Below are 20714 nucleotides of genomic sequence, written 5' to 3' on the forward strand. Positions count from 1 at the left end.
GGTTCCTCCTCTGCTTTCTTCTGTGTTGTCTTGTTTTTCTCTTCGCCTTCCGACTTCTAACTTTCCAACTTTTCCTTTTCCTCCTTTTTTCTTTTAATCCTGTCTTATGGGTCAAATCAAGAGCCAACAAGCTGGACCCAGAGGTCATAGGACACAAGTACAACAAGCTGAGAGACTGGCACCACGGCGTCTCAGCGGGGGTGCTAAACGTGCAGTAGAAGAGGCTCTGTTTCGCCGTTGTTTCATGTCGCTCTGACCTTTTATGAAACTCACAATCCCTCATTGCTCATACCTGCAGAGTCACAGTCATCATTTGGCAACCTTCAGTTACAAAATGACCAGAGAGCGAACCCTGTTGATATTGAGTATGTAATTATATTTATAAATGAGATACCTGCATGAAGGTAATAATTAGGAATTTAGCAGAATATTATGATTTTGTAGTGTATATGTGCATATCTCTGTAGCGCACTGATATTGTCTGAGCCACCACTTTCCTCTGTACCCTTCTTATTCTTTGTCTTCCTGAATGTGTCTGTATCTTCCTCTTATTTTTCTACACTAACCAAAGTAGCTGCTTTTGTGATGATTTGACGTCAATAAACTATTTTCTGTACTGCCTTTGCCTGTTTTCCAATCTCATCTTCAATCTGCTCTTCTTATTTATTTGTGTATATGTGTAATGTGAAACGATGTAATGTGAAAATAACCTTGTAGTCTCCTGATTGAAAGGATGGGGCACAAATTACCAAAGTATTTCCAGTAGTTTTCCATGCACTGTTCACCTATTCAGTGAATTATTAGTGGGTTTCTTGCTATTCTGATGTCCGTATTACTGGTAATTTAGTAAAACAGAGAAGATTTAGTAAGAAAATGTGCATCAAAAAACTCAAAATTTATTCCAGTATGGACGTGGCTGATGTTTATTAGGTGCCGGCTCTGAGAAATCCACCAGACTCCCATAAAATATAACATTTTAACATAAAAACACATATTCTATACAAGTCATTTTGACATTATCTAAACACACTTCTTCTGAAGAGAGCACCAGGGGTCCTTTTGAAAAGACTAAAGTAGATATTTCACCTTGATATGTGTGCCTAGCTTGATTGACACATCTGGTTCATATATGATCACCTCTGTCTCCCAAAAAAAGCCCAAGATATTGGCAATAACTTAAAGCGGTGGTCCACAAACCATCGACTGACATCACTGTGGCCACATCCATCTTTTATCTATTATATATAGTCTTTAGTTGAACGCTTGGTTCCAATAACATATATGATACTCTTGATTGCAGAGGGAATTACATATAGTATTAAGAACCACATGGAGTCGCAGCTTTAAAGCATTTTACAAGAAAAAGTCTAGAAAGACCCGTTGCTTCTCATTTCCTCCTGAAATACCTTGTGGCTCTTTAAATTTCGCAGTGCCACGGGAAAACACGCCACAGCCACTTTAAAGTATCCCTGTGTCTCCTGTTTCAGGAGGATAACAGCAATAACCACCTAATAAAGCTGCTGAAATTATAGGATTGGTTTTCTGCTGCTGGTGAATGCTGAAGATGTGGGAAATGATTGGAGCCGGAGCGCAGCAGATGCTATGACAGCACCACCTGTAATTGTTGCCTGATGTCAGTAATCGCGAAGCCATCTGGACAGCGGGGCTGCAGTGTATGTCCTTACTCAGAAGTTTGCCATAATTGGGCCCCCCCTTTTCCATATGTCCCTAAAATCCTGCTTGATTTGAGGTGGAAGAACGTGCAGTCGGGAATAGCACAACGGGTGTTTTCACCATAGAGGAAGATCAGCTTACACTATTAAATCTGCAAACGTGTGTGTGTCTTGAGTTATGGTTATATGAAAGTGTGTGTGTGTGTTTTTTCTAGCGAAGCAGTTGACAAATTCACTCCCTCTGCGCACACGTCGCCTGCTGCGAAAACATTTTCCAAATCTGCAGCAGCACCGAGGAACGGCAGCGTTGGCCCCGCATCTCCATTTAAGACCCCCCCAGCCCAGAACAAGGCCTCCTTCCTGCCTGGAGCCCCATCAGGTACAGTAACATGCTGTAATGCGGTACAGTAGCAGTAATGCTGTATTAGAAACCCTCACCTCTCCATTGTATTGTTACCTGCCGCTGAAATGACTGGGAATTAATTGCGCAGTTGCGGCTTTTGGCCTGCAGAGGGCTGCCTCGTCCTTCTGAAGCAACCACCACACATCCATAAGGTTTATGGCAGGTTTAATTCCTAACCCATTTAAGATTATGAGCTCTATAAAAACCCGAGGTATTTGGTTAATGAGCTCAGATTATTGGCTTTTTTTCTTTTTTTTTTTTTACCGTGATCCCCCTGAGCCAAACAGATTATGAAATTGGAGAATTATGTATTTAATTTTCTGTGAAAGCTGCTCTTTAGGTACAGCAGCCCCTACCACAAGACCTCTAGCCGGTTTTTGGGGGAGGTAAGTATTTGCTGAGAGGCAAATACTCGAAGGTCATTATTAGAAGTACGCCCTCGCACATGAGCACTGTTCACTATGTGAATCCTTCCCCAGACACCTTTAAAGAAACGGCGGCTCGTAGGTGCTGCGGGGAGAGAGCAGGAGAGGACACAGTCAGTTCTCTGTTGGCTGCAGTTTATCAGATTAACACATACTTGAGTTCAAGTAAACAAGCACGTATCTCATAGTGGACATGAGGAAGCGGGCTGACATTGTGGAATGTAACACACAACCTTCAGATTTATTTTTGCTTCAAGTGACAGCTGATCTCTGAATATACTAGAATTTGAAAGATGTTTACTGAATAGAGAACCATATTTTAGTGAATATATAATTTTAAATCCACTCCCACGGTCTTTCTCCCGCCGTCTGCTCCTGTCGTCTTATGTTCACTGGGTTCCTTTGCTCTACCCTTTGAGGTGAAATTTAGGGAGCACTTGCCCCCTGACCTCCCCTAGGCTTTGATAATGGTTCCCTGTTTGAATGGTGCCCCTGTTCTCATACCCTCCAACGCCCCCTCCCTCTGCAGGTGGTGGCCCCCCATTATTGTTAGCGCTGAAGAGGAGTAGGAAAAGCATGTGTATTCACTTCAATTATTTTAAGATGAGAGGAGGGAGATGATATTTTTCCAGGTGTCTTGGAATTTGTTGTTTCCCTTCAGTGGGGGGAAAAAAAACCCTCGTTTGAATAAGGTCCTGTCTAACCAAGATCTCCTGCCAGGTCATCATATCATTCCCATCTGTAGACAAAATCCGATCTCCTCTTTTCCTCCATGAAATTACTAAATCAGTAGCTCGATTGTTTGGTCATTTCCAGTTACCGAACATTATGTAGTTTAGCGATTCTCAACTGAGGGTGCGCGGACCCCTAGTGGTCCGTGGCGTAATTGCAAGGGGTCCATGAAAATAAAATATCCTTTAAAAAAGATTATGTGACATTTATAGAAATAGGATTTTTGACTCAAATGTGACTGAGACCTTTATCTACCTAAACTACAGAGTGTAACATGACGTTGTTTCTCTAATTACTAGTAGTAATTTACTATGTTTTATTAAGAGATCCTAGAAATTATGAGCCCCCTACTGTTTCAGTGCACAGACACCAGCTCAACTTGCATGTTCAGGTTAGCACTTGAAATTAAGCTCATTTTTTATTTTAACCTGAGGGGGGAGATCAGAAATGTAAGTATGCAGGGGGTCCAGGACTCCAAAAAGGTGAAGAAACACTCATCTAGTTCACTCGTGTTTAGCTGTTCTTCTATTTGCACACTGACCCATAATTTTGCCGGTTTCAGGTTTTCCTAAGGGCGGAGTAGGACCCTCATTTGGCAAAGTTTCCAACCTTCCTACCAAAGGTCCGGACCGCCCCACCCCGCAGCCACATCCACAGGACCTCAACTCCCTGGTGCAGCGGGCCGAGCACATCCCGGCGGGCAAGCGCACCCCGATGTGCAACAAGTGCAACAATGTCATCAGGTACATTAGGGCAAAAAAAAGAAGAAGCTGTGTGTGCAACGAGAACTTTTAAACACACCTTTATGTTTATGTTGAGCTTTATATGACTTTCCTTGAATCCCTTGCCTGTTCCCGACAGGGGCCCGTTCCTCGTGGCCATGGGCATGTCGTGGCACCCAGAGGAATTCAACTGTGCTCACTGCCACTCCTCCCTGGCAGAGTGCGGCTTCGTGGAGGAGAAGGACCAGGTGTACTGCGAGCGCTGCTACGAGCAGTTCTTCGCTCCCACCTGCGCCCGCTGCAACACGAAGATCCTCGGGGTGGGTTGTGAAGCTGGAGGCATATTGTTTTTCTGCCTTTGTTTACTTACTGAAAACTCTTAAAGTAAAGGAAGATGCTCCAACCAGAGCTGGAATATACATGTAAAAATGTCATAAATCTATTGTCATAGTAGCATCATTAGCATTTACGTCACAGCTTTACCTACCGCTGCTGCCTGTGATTGTGTTGATGCATTCATACTATCATTTGTTTATAACTGTTCTCTGAGTCACAGCGGAACAAATTAGGAATGCTTGTGACAGACCAGCAGCTGTCAGCGCTGAAGTGCTGCTGTCACTGTGAAATGTAGATCATTACATTCAGCACATAGAGGGAGATCGTGACTGTTTACGACTCAAGGTGTCACAAACATATTAAGAATGATTACAGTGAAACGACCTTCAGAGTCTCCCATTTGTAGCCCAATGTCTTATTTCTTCTAATTGTTTGACTAAAAGATGGATATAAACCATTTTTTTTTCGTTATTTATGTATTCTTTTGTTCCCCCATTTCCTCCGTAGGAAGTCATGAACGCCCTGAAGCAGACCTGGCATGTGTCCTGTTTCGTCTGCGCGGCCTGCCATCAGCCAATCAGGGGCAACATGTTTCACATGGAGGACGGACAGCCATACTGTGAACAAGGTACAGAGCAACACATTCCAACACACACGTAAGATCGCGGAAAGAAAAAAGGGTGTGTGCCGACTAACCTTTTGGTAAACGTGCCGTTCACTCAGACTACTACCGCATGTTTGGGACCAACTGCCACGGCTGTGACTTCCCCATCGAGGCCGGGGACAAGTTCCTGGAGGCCCTAGGCTTCACCTGGCACGACACCTGCTTCGTTTGCACGGTAGGTCCGGGGGCCAGTTTCGCTCAGCAGCACGTGCTGGATCTAAATATGGGTGCAGACTGCAAATATCAAGCGAGTAACAAAGCAATGCTGCTTGTTTGTCTCCGTCTCTCTCCACAGGTCTGCTCTGCTAGCCTGGAAGGTCAGGCATTCTTCTCCAAAAAGGACAAGCCTTTGTGCAAGAAGCATGCCCACACCGTCAACGTCTGACCTGACCCCGCGATCGGGAAATAGCGTCCATTTCCTGCGGTTTATACTTCAAGCAGATGTTAAATGTTTCCAGAGCGATCTGTTTTTACTAGTTTGTATTTTCCGACAGAATAACATTCGGTCACTGATTCCACTGAAAGCTTTATCTCAGCTGTAACATTATGTTCATTTGCCAATTAGTTGTTTCGTGTAGTTTTTATTGGTTGGATTTGCAAGCGTGCGTTGCACTGCACCGCTGAATCCCCCTCTGCGAGTTAAATGCGTGCGTGAGTGGATTTTTCAAATCTGCTGGACTTTCTAGGGGCGCAAGAGGGGTTTCGGAGCTTTTGTTGGGCGTTGTTCTTTTTGTCACAGATAACGAGAGTTTACTGCTATGATCTACTGAGTTCCTCTGGCGTCACACATTAGACAGGACACTGACATTCGAAGCTATGCCGTGTGACAATAAAAGAAGCGCGCGGTTTATGAATTAGGATTATTTAATTTAAAGGAGCTAAAAAAAAATATTTATTTGTAAAGAGGGATCACTCAGTCAAAATGGGAAATTTTATAAGTATTACGTTTTTCTTTTTTAAAAAAAGATATTTAATCATTCCTAAAAATAAATAAATAAAAGCTCCACTTATTAATGTATATAGAGATGTGCTTTGTTTTATTGTAAATGCATCCAGGTGTATTTTAAAAGGGCTCCAGACAGTAATGACCAGACAGATCAATTAGATGAGACTTTCTGTTGTTTATGTTCATTATTTTTTTTAATGTCTATAGTTCAGGAGCGAAACGTTTAAAGATCAATATTCCAGGAAACTTTTATTGGAAGTATTTGTCACTTTTAAGGAACTGAATCCTGTGGTTTAAAAAGTGTTTGTGCCATCAGAACTGTTGCATTTTCTCTCAGTTTTTATTTTATTTTATTTTATTTTATTTTATTTTGTTTGGTGGATCCTGCCCAAATAACTTTACAGTTTTAATGAACCCTTACCGGATTTTGAGTTCTGCTGTGAGACTTTTTCACCCTTTGTTTTGCACAATCACTCTGTTTTCATTCAAATAACAATAAAAAAATAAATAAAAGAAAAACTCTTGAGTGCCATCATAATCACAACTCCTCAATGCAGCCTCTCTCCGATCCTTTTGTCTGGATTGAAGCATTGAACAGAAACTCTTTGTTTGTGTCTGCTCAACTTTTTTTTTTTTTTTTTTTTTTTTTTATGTGTTTGCTGGTGCACAGAAAGCATTGCCCGGGAGAGGTGATGCATCCTGTTGTTTTTACGGTGTTATAAATCTGTAGTTATGACAGTAATTATTCAGTGAGGTTTAAGGAGGCAGACAGGGAGGCACCATGCATGAGCTGCTTCACGCACTTAACCTGCAGCAAGATGGAAAAGTATCCGTGCGAGAACACAATTGGTTAGTTGTTTCTTGTCTAACAAGTCTGTCTGCCATAAATCCAAGCATTGTGGATGACAAATTGAGTGATGAATGAGTTACAATGCTAGTAGTAGTAGTAGTAAAAATAAAAACAAATAAATAAATAAATAAATAAATCCACGCTGATTTGACTTCACTGATGTGCACTTCTCCAAGACGTCGGAGGTGGGAGCTGTGCGCAGGACCAGCCTCTAATAACCCGTGGAAGCCCACATTTGGGAAAACTCCCCCACAAGATAGAGGGACGCATTAATAATAATATTAAAAAAAAAGAGCGAGAGAGACCTCGGAGTGCAAATCAAGACAAACTTCTTGGGTCTGGTTGAGCTGCTTTTGGAGCGTAAAGCGGACGGTAAGGATTCTCCTTTGAGCCGGAGCGCAGTTAATTCTCCTGCGGTTGATGATCAGGCTTCGGTCACTGAAAGCGAAGGGGTCCCTGATTTGTTTTTGTTTTTTATTTTCTCGTGCTGCTGCTGCTGCTGCTGCTGCCCTTCATTAGATTTCGGGTGAAGTTGTTGTCGCAGAGGTTTGTGTAGCCACCAGCGGGATTCCGAGCGGTGGAGTGTGTGGTGATGCTTATCGGTGATTGATGTCGTGGTCGCCTTTCGGTACATCTTAAATGTGCGATCTGAGGGATACTAACCCCCCTTCTGATTCAGTTTGGATTTAAATAAATAAGTAAATAAGTTTTAATTAATAGGCAGTGGTTTGGACACCGAGCTGCTGATCAGTTGAAGTAATGGAAGTGTTCAAGTATATGTTTGTGGGTTGTGTATCACTTTTTAAAGTTGGGATTTAGTAGTCTTGTCATTTTAGTGGCATGTCTTAACACTATGAAAGATTCATTTTGTGGTTGACAAACCTTAAAACCAGTGTCCATTTGGCAGCTCTGGAGCTTTTCATCATGGAGTTTAGGAACATCATGCGCAGATGACTTGAGAGTTGAATTATTATCTGACGGTGTGGGAGTATAGGCCAGCTCTTTCTGCTCCAAGATTTGTATCCCTCTCTCCCTCCCTCTCTCTCTCTCTCTCTCTATTGATATGACTGAAAGCTCCTAAATGGGTTTTGTTGCAGCTCCTCCAGTGCTCTTCTGTCAGCGAGCATTCAGACGGTGCTCATCGCTGCAGAGGGAGACGTGTAACGGTGAGGTGCACCACTTGTCTGACAGGGAGCTAAAGGTGCATTTGCCGTGCAGTGTAAAGATGTCAATATCTCACTGTTGAATGACACAGAACCTCTCTGTGTGTGCGCCACTGCTGATCGCAGAGCGTGACAAGACATTACATTGTTGTGCTCCTCAGACTCCCAGAGGTGGCAACCTGCTGCACCCCGGGTTATGTCTGTGGTCTTGAAGTGCAGCAGCTCTCACACTCTATGAAGGACAGAGAGGCTCATTGAGGCACAGCTGAGTGCAATATTCAACAGAGGGAGAGCGATCAAACCGCCACCCACCACTCAGCCCTTGCCCTGGCTCTGCCCCCGGGCAGGAGTAATGCCCGTCCTTAGGCTTACACGATGGGGATGGCATGTCAAGTGAGGGTGCCTGGCAAGGCAGCTCCCTGTGGTCTACCGCAGACTCAGACTTCAAGTGTTTCAGTGTGTTGGACTCTCTGGCGTTGATGGCTAACTCAACAGCGTGTGTGGGTTCCTCTTGTTAGGCCAAACCGTGGCAGCGGCATGAAGGCGGCCCTGTCTGGTGAAATACCTGAGATTGAGTCCTCACAGGGCTCCGTATGTAGTGTGATGTGTTCTAACAGTAATCCAGACAGGGCTGAATTTGATATGAAACAGCTCTCAGTGTCTCGGCCAAGCGTACGTGCACTTGTGGACTGGTTAATGGATTTCTGTCAATGGTTGATTGGCACCGCCGCAAATAGGAAAGTGAGAGATGATAAACATCTCACCATCCAAGAATCTGAACTTGACGAAATGTGGCTGGAGAAAATTCTGAATGAATTTTTTTTGTGTGCGTTTGGTACCCTGCCCGCGATCTCAGCAGATACCGGCCTGAGTATGGATTTGTCCTCAAGGCTAAATTTAGCAAACTCAGACCCCTCACCCCAGTTTCCTCCCTCATAATTACAGGAAGCAAGCGCGGCCAATCCAGGCGGAGAGATTTGCTGCATATTAAGGAGCTCAATAGGAGCAGTATTTGAGGACTCCGCAGGTAACGACCAAATGTGTGGGGGAGTGCGGAGAAGCCGTGAGCTGAAAGGCCGAGAGACGTCAAAGGCTGCTGGGCTGGCTCCGGCCTGCAAAGTAACACCGAAGTTTTGAGTTTATCACCTCGCAAGTCATGTAATATGAGCAAGGGTGGCTGCAGTATGTCGAGACAGAAACTGTCAGTGATTCGGTCTCGCGCAGACTGTGCTCGATGTCTTTTCCATCTGCTTATGGTTTCTCACGATTTCCTTTAGTCCCTTCTCTTCCTTGCGCAACGCACCGATAGGCACGCATCTCATATCAAGCCTTTCCGCAGGTATGTCTTTTCCATCTGTCATACTCTCACTGCTCCATAGCATCGCTCTTTGCTGAGTCTCTCAGTCATAAAGTTGTTCTTTTTTCTCTGAAAGAACAACACACAGTGGCAGCCTGGGATGCCTGCATTTCATTCAAATCACCTTATCCAACTCTGGAGAACAGATACCCCAAAAGTTTGACTGCGCCTCTGGTTCCCATCGACCCAGAAGTAAAGGCATAATGCAGCTGATCTTATTCCACGCAGGAATAATAACCCCTTTACGCTTTTGTTTTTCTCTTTGACGATAAATGCTGCTTCAGCAAACAAAGGAAAGCACGGATGCGCCCCGCTCGCCGTTTCATCTATGAACGATGAGAGACAAATGCACGCAACAGGAACTTCTTGCTGCTTTGCACTTTGTAAGGTCAGCTATCATTTGAGGGTGGGGGTGGGGGGTGGAATGACATCCTGTTATTAGAGAAAGAGAGAGGCATAAAAAAAAATGAGAATTAGGCTCAGGATGAGTGGAGGATGATTGAAGATCGAAGAGCAGAAGAGGATACTTGGTGCTTTGCATGATTGGGTTAAAGTCAAAGTGGGGAAATGATCTGAGTTTGAAATCTAGTCTCAGCCCTTTCAGTTATAGATGGCAGACATATGAGCTCCTTTTAATAACTTTTTTTTTTCTTCCAGAGGAAGACGAGAGCTGGAGCTGCGGGCCCGGGTTCAGTGACAGGATGCTTTCTGATGCCCCGCGTTCGGACGGTGAGTCAAACTTCCAGGCGCCCTCTATCAGCCGGAGTGAGAGCATTTCATGAGAAGATATTTGTTTATCTGCGCTGTATTGATAGACGTGAACTCCCAAATGTAATGTCGAGTGGTTTCACTGGATGCCCTGGACCGATAATATTGTGAAGAAGCCGTAATCCTAAGCTAAAAGCCGCATCGATCAGCGCGGGCCGAGTGTTGATTCTCCTGCAGAAGAGGCAGTATTTGTCCGAGCTCATGAGACTGAAACGCCGTCTCTGCCGCAATTTGCCTCCAAAGTGGCGCGCTAATTGACTTTCTGTTGAGCCCGTTGATAGGCCATGTAAAATAAACCACACGGACCCATAATAGAGTCCTGTTTTCTCCGCTAAAGTTTCGGGCCAGACACAGGGCTCCATCTGCTGACTGGAGAGCCGGAAATGAAAAAGATCAACATCTGATAGAGTGTAGAAAATCTCAGAAACTCTCCACAGCTTTTATTTCACCTGAGTAGTTCATAGCCATAGCAGCGAGTCTGCAGTCTGTATGAAAAGCCTTTGCACTCCGGGGAAAACAGCAGGGAAAAAAATATGTTTTGTGCATTTATTTAATTTTACGACACGTGCAATGCCACTGAAAAGCAGTGTTACTGTATGTGCCGTAGATTAACCTAAATTATCCTCTTTGGATAAGGGTCAGTCAGATTTTCGCTGCGTCTGTGCACCTGCTAGGTCACTTTTGCTCATTTGTGATGCTTAAAGAGGAAAGTTGTCTTTATTTTCACCTCTCTAGCAGACAGCAGAAGGTCTCTTGGTTTCCTCCAATTCTACTAAAGCCCCACTTTAATTGTGTTGCCTTCCTCTTGACAGCCTCCCTGGCCTGTTTTCCCTTTGTCTTCTAGTCAGTTTTGGGAGGATGTGTCATTCTTAATAATGTTGCTGCATTACCATAGTTTGTTCAGTTGTTGATGATAGTCTTTAATTAATAAAACGGTATATTTTTTTCCATAGCCCTTATCTGAGGGATTTTGTAGCATCATGCAACCACGACGAAAACCAGATTTAGTGGGCGCTATTTCACGTGAACTTTTGATGCTGAGCGCAGTTGCATGCACAATAATAAAAGGGCGCACACATGCTTTTTCTACCATTTTTTCCCCTGAAATCTGTCATTGTGCTTTTAAGTTGGTCGTCAAGGTTGTAATCTTAAAATAAATGTCCAGAAGTTGCACGAAATACCTGATTTATCTTTCATATCACAAAAACTTGCTGATTTAACTGCCTTTAAGATGAAAGCCTAGGTTTTGTCTTTTACATATTTAACAAGGGGCAGCACAGTGACTGTGTGGTTAGCACTGACGCCTCCCAGCGAGAATGTCCGGGTTTGGGCTTTTCTGGGTGGAGTTCGCGTGTTCTCCCTGTGTCTTTGTGGGTTTTTTTCCGAGTACTCCACTTTCCTCTCACCTCCAAAGACATGCTTGTTAGGTTAATTTGTGATCCTAAATTGGCCGTAGGAGTGAGTGTGAATGGTTGTTTGTCTACGTATTAGCCCTGCGATAGACCGGTGACCTGTCCAGGGTGTACCCTGCCTCTCGCCCTGTGCCAGCTGGGATAGCTCCAGCAACCCCACGGCCGTAGTGAGGATAAGCCGTAGTAGAAGACGAGATGATTCCGAGGATGCGTTGCATACTGCATATTTGATTTTAAGGAGTGAACTGGCGTGCCGCATCATTTTATTAGCATTCCTCCTACGTTACGCAAAACAACTTGCCACTACAAGACCCGTCATAAAAAAAAAAAAAAATGCTGACACAGCTCCAATGCTGAGCTTTTGGCGGTTGGCGAGCTTAAACCGTGCAGGGCTGCGAAAAATTTGAGTTACTGTAGTCGGAGAGGATAATAGTAGGCTACTGTATACGAGGGAGAGGCTCCTCCTGGTGACAGTGACCTGCTGGTCGGAAACTAAAGAGCTTCGGGGGCCGAGTGCCGCTTTTAGTTGGAGAGTAACTCACACCGGTGAAGAATGTCAAGAATCTGCGTGTTAAAGTTCACACTGTATCACCATCTGTGTCTGGATCCCAGCAAATAAAAGGCAGCTGTGTGTGCACGCGGCGTGTGTCTGCACGAGTGAGTGTAACGAAAAAAAATACAGGTATGTAAATTATTTCATTTGATGGTCAGTCATTTCTTTTTTGCATATGTTTTTAAAATAAACCGTGCCAGTGTGCACAGTTGCACACCGTCTCCCTCACTCACTTAAACACAGCACCTGACAAGCAGACAAGCAGGTCGCCGACAGAACCTGTAATCACGCTAAAACTTAGCGGTTTATTAAGATAGGTCAGGAAGACCACCCACCACCACAGTACAAGTCACTTGCCAAAAGGGAAAGTCCAATATTCAACGGTCTTCATTCTTTTTTTCTCTGCAAAACACCCTGCTGTGACTCAGGGTTGATATAATATTGCCTCAAGTTTAGTGAAATATGTTTCGTGGCTTTCTGGCCGGAGATTTCTGAGAGGTTCACAATTCCTTATATGTATATGAAAGAGTTCTCTGTTTCTCCTTCAAAACACATCGCTGTGATCTCCGGCGACAGTTTGATCTTTCAACAGACCAATCTGAAAGGCTTTGTTCTGAACTCTCCAGTGTCTCCCTCTCCTGCTGCAGACCTCATTCCCGAACCATATCTGATTGTGCAATTGAACCTCGCGCTCGTCCGCTAAATGGCAAGTGACATCGAGTGCCACTCAGGCTGCGAGAGGGAGATGGAGAAACAGATGAAATCAATTTTTGCCTTGTCCGTGTTATTCCTTTTTCCTGGCCCTTGATGACAGATTGTGAAACTGGTTTCGTATGTGTCTGATTTTTTTCTTTCTTTCTTTCTTTCTTTCTTTCTTTCTTTCTTTCTTTCTTTCTTTCTTTCTTTCTCATAGATTCAGCTGAGGGCAGAGGGCATTTGGAGTCATACTTGTGAGGCAGTCTGTAAGGAAATGCGCTGACAGCAGAGCTTTGCATTTTAAATCCCTGGGATATAGGAGGGCGAGAAGGAGGCTGCAGTGACGATACAGAAAAGGCTGTGTTTGCATAGATCGTATCGGGTGAGTCAAAATACCATCTTATCAATCTGTTAATTAAAGGCACATCCTGGAGCAAGTGGGGCAGAAAGGAGTGCACCGTGCAGAGTATTAAAAACAGTGATACCTTGTACCACTTAAACAGACCTGTGCACCATGTTCGTCAGCTTCCTATTTGAGAACGATTTCAGCTACTCGCGTGATGTTTGACTCACTGTTTCGTCTGGAAACACGCCGTACAATCCCTGACAGGTCCTGGCATTGGTTGCAGGATTAGAGAGCCAGCCAAAGCAGGTGACAGGTGACAAACCCGTGTCAGCACCTCATGAAAAAGGACTACAACATTGGATTAACTCAACTTCTATCACAAACAAAAGGTGAGTCATGTTACTGGATGTTGCATGTCAGTTTGCAGGAGTGGTTAACCCCCGTTTGGTGTATATGTCTGTTACATATCCCTTGTGGGTGGTTTCAGCTTGTGACAGCTGTTCGTCTTTGTTGAAAGAGTTAGCCGCAAGTTGTTGTGATTTTCCAGACTTTCCCCAGTGACATATTGAATTTTCTTTTTCCCAAACCCGTTTTCCAGTAGAGAGAACTTGTCCTCTTTTGAGCTCTATTAAATCTCTCGTGATACTTTGAAAATATCCTAATGCTGACGGTTAAACCACTTATAGCTGTACACACTACTTTGTGGCGTTCAGCCTAATGTGACCCACCTTAGTAGCAGTGTTTGTATTTGTGATTAGGCTCCTTGGTTTGCTTTGTTAGTGGCCCAGAGGACGAAGGAAATCACTCCGTACGTTTACATGCATAGCTTAATCAAGCTATGCCTGAAATACGACTTTCCGAATGCAGACCATGTCCCAGTTTACATGCAATGGAGAAAATCAAATAACTGACAGGAACGTGTTGTCCTCCTCCACACTAGGTGGCGATATGTGTCTTTTTAGCAAGTTAGGGGAGCGCCCTTTCCGGTTCACCTTCCAGTTGGTACGTCATATAATAAACAACCGGAGTCTAATGTGGCAGACAGACATTTCAAACAACAACAAGATGGACAATAGTACAGCTTTTTTAATTTCGTACATAATGTGCGCACTACTTCTGGCACAGATAAAATGGCGCCATCTCTCAGATGGTTCTTCTACCAGCTCCATTTACCATCTTCTTCTTCTGCGACCGGCTTTCTTGGACGTTCTTGTTCTGGGGTCACATGCCAGCGCAGTCGTTGTGGAGCATGTGCACACGTGTTGTCCTGTTAAAGTCTGACTAAGCATATGCATGCGGGTGAAAATTGATTTCCAATCACATTATGTGTTTCAGCCTTATTCGCACAGGATTAGTTTTTCCTGAGGATGTCTTGTAATTCAAATATTACCCTCCTACGTCTGTTTTATTTGGCACATTCACACGGGATAAACAAACTTTGTTTTACTTAAATTCATGTTCCGTTGTTATGGCTCTGCTACTTTCCATTTCACTCCACTGCGTGTCAGAGACAGTTTTACTGTTACTTTGCAAATCATAATGGATGATAACAATATAGTTTTGATACTATTTATCCCGGGGAACGGCCTCGCGGTACTTCAATCTGCTCCACCTTTGCCAATGAGCACGTTAATGATTGATTTAATGGTTTCATCCGTCTGAACGGGGCAATAGTTAGGCGACTTTGAGCTGTAGCATCTGTCCATACTTTGATTTATAGCACATCCTTCATTATTCTTAAGTGACAAGAGGCAGAAAATTGATGCCAATCAAACAAAAGTCACAAAAAAAGTAAAAACTCACCCCAAAATCACAAAGATGCCGATTTGCACTGAATTAGTTTTATCAGAGGACCTCTGTGTTACAAGAATTATGATAGGTATGAGAGGTTGTTTTTTTTTCAAGTGCATGTAAACCTACTGAGTGAAAGAAAGACTGCCTTAAACAAATGAGTTCTGGTCGTGTTGGGTCTGGCCTCATCAAAAAAAAAACATTCTGATGAAAATCATCGTGACGATTTTAACCAAGCAGCCTTAAAAATAGGCGTGCGTCTTTACAGCTCAAACTGCTGCCTATAAAGTTTCAATGAAGACATTTCGAGTATTTTTACGGCTTTTCAGATTCCAAAGGGGGGGGGGGAATCGAGTTGGCCACACCAGTCATTCGTTCGTCCTTCATCTTTAGTTACGGCTCTGTCCACTCTGGCCTCTATGCTTGTCCTTCCAAGCCTCTTCCACTGCTCTGAGAATCTCTACGTAGAGGAGAGGCCGGATCGGGTTACAGCAAAAAGAAAGAAAGAAAGAAGGAGAGAGTAGCTGTTTGGTAACCAGCTACACCCTGGATTGTTATTGCAGGTGTTCAAGAGCAGTTACAGCTGTTAATTTCCTCCGCGTAGCTGCACATGTGGGGCTGCAAGTCCCATGCAGAATGTTGTGCACATTGGTATGTCAGAAAACACAGACCACAACTTACCAGATAAGAGGATACTTTTTAGGGGATGAAATATGTAAGTTTTTTTACATGTGTGTTTGAGGAAACACCTGGAGCCATAATCAATCAACTCAACTCAGTTCAACTGCTGTGCATCTTTTCACAGAGAAACTAAAATCTGAAAAATATGCTTTATCTGAGGCACTTTGAGAGCCAGTTTGAACGCGTGGGCACAGTCGCCCAAGTGAGATCATACATTGAAAACATATTTAAACTGATGCATTTTACTGTGGTAATTATGCTACATACATTTGCCAATGTTGGATTTTTTTTAAATATACACTGGCTTGCATAAAATCCACACTGTAGCTGCAGGAAATCAGGCTGCAGATAGATGGACATTTGCATTTTCATAATTTATTTAGTATCTGACAAGGACTAAAATAAGAGACAAAGGCTTGGGCATTCATCCATTTGATGGACTGAGCGTTCCTGCAGCTCCATCCGCCGCCTGTCAACACACATCAGCTGCACCATCACGCTTTGAAGCGGCGTAGAGAGGTTGTCGAGCGCATGCTGTCATTCATCTCAGTTTGAGGGAAAACGCTAAACGTGCAGCTCTTAGTTTGAGTGGCTGGCCTGCGGACAACTTAGCTCTCATGCTGTTCGTGCAAAAAAAAAAAGCCAAATGTTCACGAGTCAAGTGCAGTTTTAAGCGGCCGTTTATCACAAGCACGCCTCTGTTTTAGAGTTCGTGCTCACTCCCTAAAGTTTTTACGAGGTGTGTGGGTTTGCGTGCATTTGTGGTGGTGAACAGGTGCTCGTTCTTTTCTCCACCTGTGCGCTGGGGCCGCGAACAACGCAACAGTAGTCCTCTTGTACTTTTCCTTAAGATCGGGTTAAATTAATGACTGTGCATGTGTTGAACACAAAACTTTTACTGGAAAGAATTTGGAAGATAAGTGACTTTTGTCTCCAGTGCCAACATCTTGCGGCTTTATTGGCTAACGTTGATTAAAAAGTGCGTGGTTTAAGCGCATACGGACACACACACACACACATGCGGGAATAAAGCACAGTCAGTCTTCTGCTTCTGTGCATAAAGAGGTCAAGATGCTGGGTGTTCCCCGCCTTTTAAAACCTTTCTGTTTATTTTGCTTTTTTGAAAGTGCTGCAAATTAACCAGGGGTGGACAGTTCCATGCGAGCACAAGTGGGTAAGATGGAGAAGCGGGGAGCTGAGAGGGGGAAAAACCTTACATGTGAAAATGAGTGGAACTCCCAGGGTTTTCAAAACAGAACTCGAGATTTCATTACGCATACCTGGACAACTGAGGGCATGGAAAAACCCCTCCCCATACATGCGCCGTACAGCTGGGTCGGTCCGAGAAATAATAAGAATAATGTAAACTAAATAGAACAGAGACGACTCCCAGCCAACAGAGCCAACACGTGTCGGCTGCAGAAGTATGCAGAGCCCCGGTCATCAATCACAGACAGGAGGGCCTCAGTCACGCTGACAGCTTGGGACAGAGGGGATTGTTTTGGCTGCTCTTTGTGTGCGGATGGCCCGGTGGCATCTGTGTTTCCAGACCTCGCTGCAGCTTCTCGAGTCAGGTTTGACGGAGACTCTGATGGAGGCATCACATCAAACAAGTATCCACAGCAGAGTACAGCTTGTGGTCTTCACTTGTCAATAACACCTGCAGGCAGCGCTCTAATAGGTCGTCACCCTTATTGTTTTATTAGGTTTCAGTGTCGGTATAAGCAGCGGATCATGAATGCAATCGATGTGAGTGCATTGTGGGAATATTCTCACGGCGGCTTCACACACAGTCTACTAAGAGTACAACTCTAAATTGACCTAAACCAAGCAAAACAGAGCAGAGGGAGACAGACAGCCTTGTGGGGCCAAGCCTCAGTTCGGTCCCTAAAATTGAACCTTCCCCAGGGTTCAGTCGGAAGGATGAGAGGGGATGTGGGGATGGGAGGAGGGGGTTAGGGGACCCACTGGCAAAGACAAAGCCCCCAGGGTTTCTACTCTGAGATCTAACTTTGTCTGAGTAAACATGTCTGGAATGACACACACTCACTGTATGTGTGTGTGTGTGTCATGTGTACTACAGTAAATGTGGAGCATTCCAAACATATGTATTAGAGAAAGAGAGCAGTCGTGATATAGGAATGTTGTCAGACTAATGGTGTTCAGCCTGGTGGTTGTGTCTTTTCAAGAGGTTATTTAGTTTTTTTTTTAGGTGTTTTGCAGATTTTTGGCCCCTTGTTTTCCACCATTTTTGCAACATAATAAATACTTTTTTGCCCTTTATCTTTCACATTTCAGTGATAAGAGCAACTTTGATTCATTCAAAGGTAGCTTGTGTGGCACTTGGGAAAGACAGCCAATGAAAAATACATTTTGTAATTGTAACAAATTAATATTGTCAGCACAGTATATACCCAAAAATGAAATTAAAAGCTTAAATAGAATGCAGAAGGTTCTAATGAAAACTGCATCAGGCATTAACTCCAACTACGACCATAATATTTGCATGATGCTGTCTGTGTTGAGACCCAAAAATTGCATGGTGGACACAACTAGCTAGCTGGCACATGCATTCTGTGCCTATGTAAAAGGAACTAATACCTCCTACCAGCAGGTGGCAGTATTTGTCATTCAAAAGGGGAAATCAGAACAATTACTGGTAGCTGCGGGGCTGGGAATCTCGGAAATGATGCTAAGGCTTGTCGCATATTGCTTGCCCAGCACAGTCCTAAAATAATATGACATTTTTAGGAAACCTGTTTACTGCTTGAATTATTCCAGGAGATGATTCGTATATAATTTAGCTTAGCTAGAACCTTATATCTCACATTAAGAGACTCTGGTAGTCTGAGAGTTGCCTGGACAGAACCAGGCTAGCTTTTCCTATCGCTTCCTTCCTGTTGTAGTTAAACTAATCGTCTCATGACTCCAGCTTCATACCGTCACACCGGCGTCATTTAACCTGCTGAAGCATGTATTAAATCATGTCATAATTTAATTTATTGACGTGAATAGTAACGCAACCACGGCACGTCTCTAAAATCATAAATTAGACTTATGGAAAGAGTTTGAACATACGGCTCCGGATCTCTTGTTTCACTTGATATGTTACTGCGGAAACCCAAGCAGGCTGTATTTCTCCTGTCCGCAGACACACAATTTTGCGCTGTGGACCAAGTACAAACAAAGTTCATCATCACCCCGATGTTCCCAATCCCCTGCGAGTCGGATGGATGGCTCACTGCGTCCAATCGTTTCTTCACCCACTGTCTGTCTATATTAGACACAGGGTGACGGGACAGCTGTTTCTGGGCCTTGTCTTGATCAATTTGTGCGTGCACTTGTGCGCCTTTGCAATAGATCTGGCAAGGCAAATTAATGTTATGTGGCTTGTTGAACTGAGCACGCTGTCTCTCTGCCCCTGTCTCTGATTCTGACATTGGACCCTAAAAGGGGAATCACCACAGAGGAATTTGACCGACTTTGATCCCAGGCCAGTCCAGTGAAGATACGGGGTTCATGCACGGAGGAGGAAAGTATGAGACACCCACTTAAGGCTGGGCTATGTGTGACACCATTGCACAAAATCGTCTAGACAGCGGACTGTGAATGCGTTTTGTCCGTCAGGCAACTCTAAAATAGCCCCCAGTGGTAAATTGTCAATCAACTGCAAGGACACAATTTCCTGCTGCGAAACACGGAAAACAAATTAACAGTTATGACTTCATCTTGAAGGCCAAGACCCACAGATGACTGTAATAAACAAACAGAAGCCATAATGAGACCGTAAATTGCTCACTAGGGCTGTTTACATTCTTTCGCGCAGAGCCGTCGGATAGAAGCTGCGCAGATCATAAGAAAGCCAAAACTGCTGATTAGCATCCACCAGATGCTGATAAACACGCTGCTGAAGACCGTTCTGACATTTCAGTGACACTTTACCCAGTTCTCATTAACTCTGTCAGGAAGTGTCCTTGCAGTGGCATCCTCGCCTCAGTGGTGAATGTTTAGAGGGAATGCAGGGTCACGTTTCGTAGCTCGTTTTAGGTTGTCTTGTCAGGATTGTTGTGCTTTGGCTCTTGTGATGCTTCACTGATATTTCCCTTTCTGTGTAAGTATATAAGCGTGAAATGCTAGAAGATTGCATGTGACTCAGGAATTAGTCAATTGGATGGATAGTCACTAGTTACTAGGGGTGGGAAGAAAATATCGATATGGTAATATATTGCAATATTTTTTCTTCTGATACAGAATCGATTTTGAATGTCTTGATATCGATTTTAAAAGAAAAAGTTGTTTTGGGCTTATCGCGAGCGACTTCCGCACCTCAACCACCACTTTTTCTGTACAAGTGCAATAAATTGGAATGGATCATTTGGATTAATATTGTTTTTTGACTCAATTTGTCCATTGAATTATCACTGTCATCTGATGTACATATATACAATGTGTATTTTAAGCTGTATTTAAAATTTCTCAATGAACTATGTACAATATTACAATATACCGCAATATCATAATATCGCGATAATGTGTCGTATCGTGACTTAAGTATCGTGATGTGTATCGTGAAGTCCTTACTAATATCCACACCTACTAGTTTCAGCTAATTGATATTAATGGGGTAACGTCCATCAGGTATTACAACTAATAGTGGTATAGAGTCTTTATGCTTTAAGATTTCTATTTTCTCTTTATGGCTTCACTTCTTTAGGTGAATAGTGATCTATCAGCCTTGAACGCCGCCAAGAATCCTCTATAAGAACCTGTGGAGAGGGAGGAAGTGGCCATCCATCATGGGCTGCATGTGATGACATGTTTGACCCCGTGTCTTCTCCCAACAGGCACACAAAAAAAACTGCTGATCTGGTTCTCTGTGCTTTGCCTCCGATCACCTTGATTTCTCATTTAGTGACATTTATCACTGCACCTCAGAGCAGAAAGTGAAAAAAGATATGTTCTGATCTGTTTTTACGTTGAATTTTTTACGTTGAGAAAATTCCCACTTGTGTTAAAGACGTTGTATATTTTAGTATCAGGCAAATTTAAGTGTTTCTCCAATACAGCAATAATTTCTCCAAGGCTATTTTTGTTTTTATTTTTGCATTGGCTCTGTTCAGACCTAAGATATATACAAAAATACTCTCATTATGCCCTTGAGAGGGCCAGTAAATCTTCTCCTCTGGAATCTAGCAA

General features: G+C 43.6%; 2 protein-coding genes across 5 annotated transcripts in view; both read left to right on the forward strand.

Annotated features, from left to right (window-relative positions):
• Nucleotides 1-6420, forward strand: part of pdlim5b (PDZ and LIM domain 5b) — a 35962-nt gene extending 29542 nt beyond the window's left edge. For all 4 annotated transcript variants that reach the window (XM_047569631.1, XM_047569632.1, XM_047569633.1 and 1 more), the window contains 6 exons: nt 1889-2052; nt 3796-3976; nt 4095-4275; nt 4799-4919; nt 5015-5130; nt 5251-6420. In XM_047569631.1, the coding sequence (XP_047425587.1) occupies nt 1889-2052; nt 3796-3976; nt 4095-4275; nt 4799-4919; nt 5015-5130; nt 5251-5340 (853 nt within the window). In that variant the 3' untranslated portion in view covers nt 5341-6420. The remainder of the gene's footprint in view (nt 1-1888; nt 2053-3795; nt 3977-4094; nt 4276-4798; nt 4920-5014; nt 5131-5250) is intronic.
• Nucleotides 6421-6973: 553 nt separating this feature from the next.
• The window catches only part of bmpr1bb (bone morphogenetic protein receptor, type IBb), a 52273-nt gene continuing 38532 nt past the window's right edge, over nt 6974-20714 (forward strand). The window contains exons 1-4 of the mRNA XM_047569640.1: nt 6974-7123; nt 9929-10000; nt 12918-13082; nt 13311-13435. The gene's annotated coding sequence lies outside the window, so the exon portion shown is untranslated. The remainder of the gene's footprint in view (nt 7124-9928; nt 10001-12917; nt 13083-13310; nt 13436-20714) is intronic.

The sequence above is a fragment of the Mugil cephalus genome, chromosome 19 (genome assembly GCF_022458985.1).
Source record: "Mugil cephalus isolate CIBA_MC_2020 chromosome 19, CIBA_Mcephalus_1.1, whole genome shotgun sequence".
NCBI lineage: Eukaryota > Metazoa > Chordata > Actinopteri > Mugiliformes > Mugilidae > Mugil > Mugil cephalus.